The sequence below is a fragment of the Theobroma umbraticum genome, unplaced genomic scaffold (genome assembly GCF_002168275.2).
Source record: "Theobroma umbraticum cultivar Fairchild unplaced genomic scaffold, ASM216827v3 scaffold_302.0, whole genome shotgun sequence".
Classification (NCBI taxonomy): domain Eukaryota; kingdom Viridiplantae; phylum Streptophyta; class Magnoliopsida; order Malvales; family Malvaceae; genus Theobroma; species Theobroma umbraticum.
The window spans coordinates 601634-603528 of NW_018397287.1; the positions used below are offsets into that span (position 1 = coordinate 601634).

The 1895-nt window shown below is 30.1% G+C and overlaps 1 protein-coding gene across 1 annotated transcript; it reads right to left on the bottom strand.

Annotated features, from left to right (window-relative positions):
- Positions 1-374: 374 nt before the first annotated feature.
- LOC110428535 (mediator of RNA polymerase II transcription subunit 22a-like) lies at positions 375-1153 on the bottom strand. Its single transcript, XM_021444379.1, is given in 5 exon segments — positions 375-494; positions 496-572; positions 575-614; positions 960-1025; positions 1079-1153. Coding segments are annotated over 5 exon segments (378 nt in total).
- Between the last annotated feature and the right edge of the window lie 742 nt (positions 1154-1895).

Consider the following 1895-nt stretch of genomic DNA (forward strand, 5'->3'; position numbering starts at 1 on the left):
AACCTATAAGATTAATTGCTTACTTTCAAAGTAAGGAGGCTTAGCATGTACTAGCCTTTAAGCATTGTCAATGTCCTTATTCTTAACAATACAATGACTAGGAACATATTTAGGAGCAAGGCTTTGATGCATAAGAATCTCATAATTATAACTTTTATAATTTCTGTGTAAGGCCATTATGTTCCAAGGACTTATTTTACATAAGTCTCTCATAACTCTTTATAAATAAACTCATAGATAAAGAAATACCTCATACATTAGATAAAATATCTATAATATATTTAACATTAAATATGACTAATTAATATAGTGTTTTACAAGCACAAAATCGATTGGCTTGCAGGGCTTACACTAACACATACAACAAGTTGTTTTTATGAGCTAAGCAGTTCGGTTGTCCTCTATACAGAAGAATAATAATGAGATTCAAGCTCCTTGAGGCTCGTTGCTACCACTTCTCCAATCTTGGCCAGCATTCGGTTTGTTTTTTTTTTATTGTTGGTCAAACTCAACAGTTCTTTGCTCCACATGGTCATTAAGAGATGTACATCCTGAAAATATTACCATTTGCTCAGCTCAGACGCCAACTTAAGTAAAGAATCAGCTGCTTGGACCTGCAGTTTGTGAATTGATCATGGAGAATGACCTAGAAAATGACTATGTATCATTCATAAATCTGTGCCATAGAAAAGATAAAAAGCACTTCTACCATGGACCTCTATCTATATCATCCAAAGAGTTAGGTTGGATGCAATATTTTCTTTTTTGTCTATGGTAGTAGTGGATAACCCCCAAGTTTAAGCAAGAGCCATAATTTGAACCCTGGTCCCACAAGGTTAAGCCCCCCAAAAGGGTGGACATGCGTCGCTAGCCATAACTTGCAACTCCATGCAATAATTTTGAAATCAAGATAAAAAAGATGATGAAAATGATGGTAAACAACAAGAAAGTGTTCTCACCATTCTGGCTACACGCATCTCCATCACGAAAGCTTCTTGTGACTTTCGAACTAGTGGATCATTTACCTACAATGAGATGCTGCCAAGTGAATATTAAATTGTAGATAAATTCCACAGACATCAAAATGACTCATCAAACAATCTTGTAAGGTTCCAAATCTATAGCAAAATTCCTCAGACTCAGAGAAGCCCATTTCTTTCTCAAACTTTCCTCCCTTGCTGTAATGCGAGTGATATCCAATAAGATTGTAGAATCTACCTACTTGGGTTTGAAAGGCAGTTAAGGCTTAAAGAAGTAGTAATTTGGGTTTGTGTTGCAAAAAAATGTCCAGAAGATTATGTAGATTTAAATTTTAAAACCAAAAACTAAAATGAGCAACAAATAAAAAATTAAAGGTCCGTTTGTTTGGTAGTAAAATATTTTTCAAAAAATGTTTTAAGGACTTATGCTTGTTTGGAAGATGAAAAATTAATTCCAGATGTAAAACATTTTACGAGTTAATAGAGTTAACCACAAAAAAGGTCTTACGCCCAAAGAACAGCCAAAACACTTTCATATTAAGTTTATGAATATAAATTTGATGAATATTAATATTTAACTTCAAATATTAAAAAAATAAAAATATTAATATTTAACTTTAAAAAAATTAATTTTTAAATTATACAACACAATTAAAATTAAAAAAATATTTTTTAATGAAACCATTTAATACAATTAAATTTTTTTTATAAACGGAATAAATCTTACTAATAATTATAATAAAAATATTTCAATGATCATCATTTGATAAATACGCTTTAAATCTTACTAATAATTATAATCAAAAAATATTTCAATGATCACCATTTAATGAATACATATTTACAACTATAGGTTTTGGATATCTTACACAATTGATGAATATTTATATATTTATAGTTATGATAAAAAAGTGA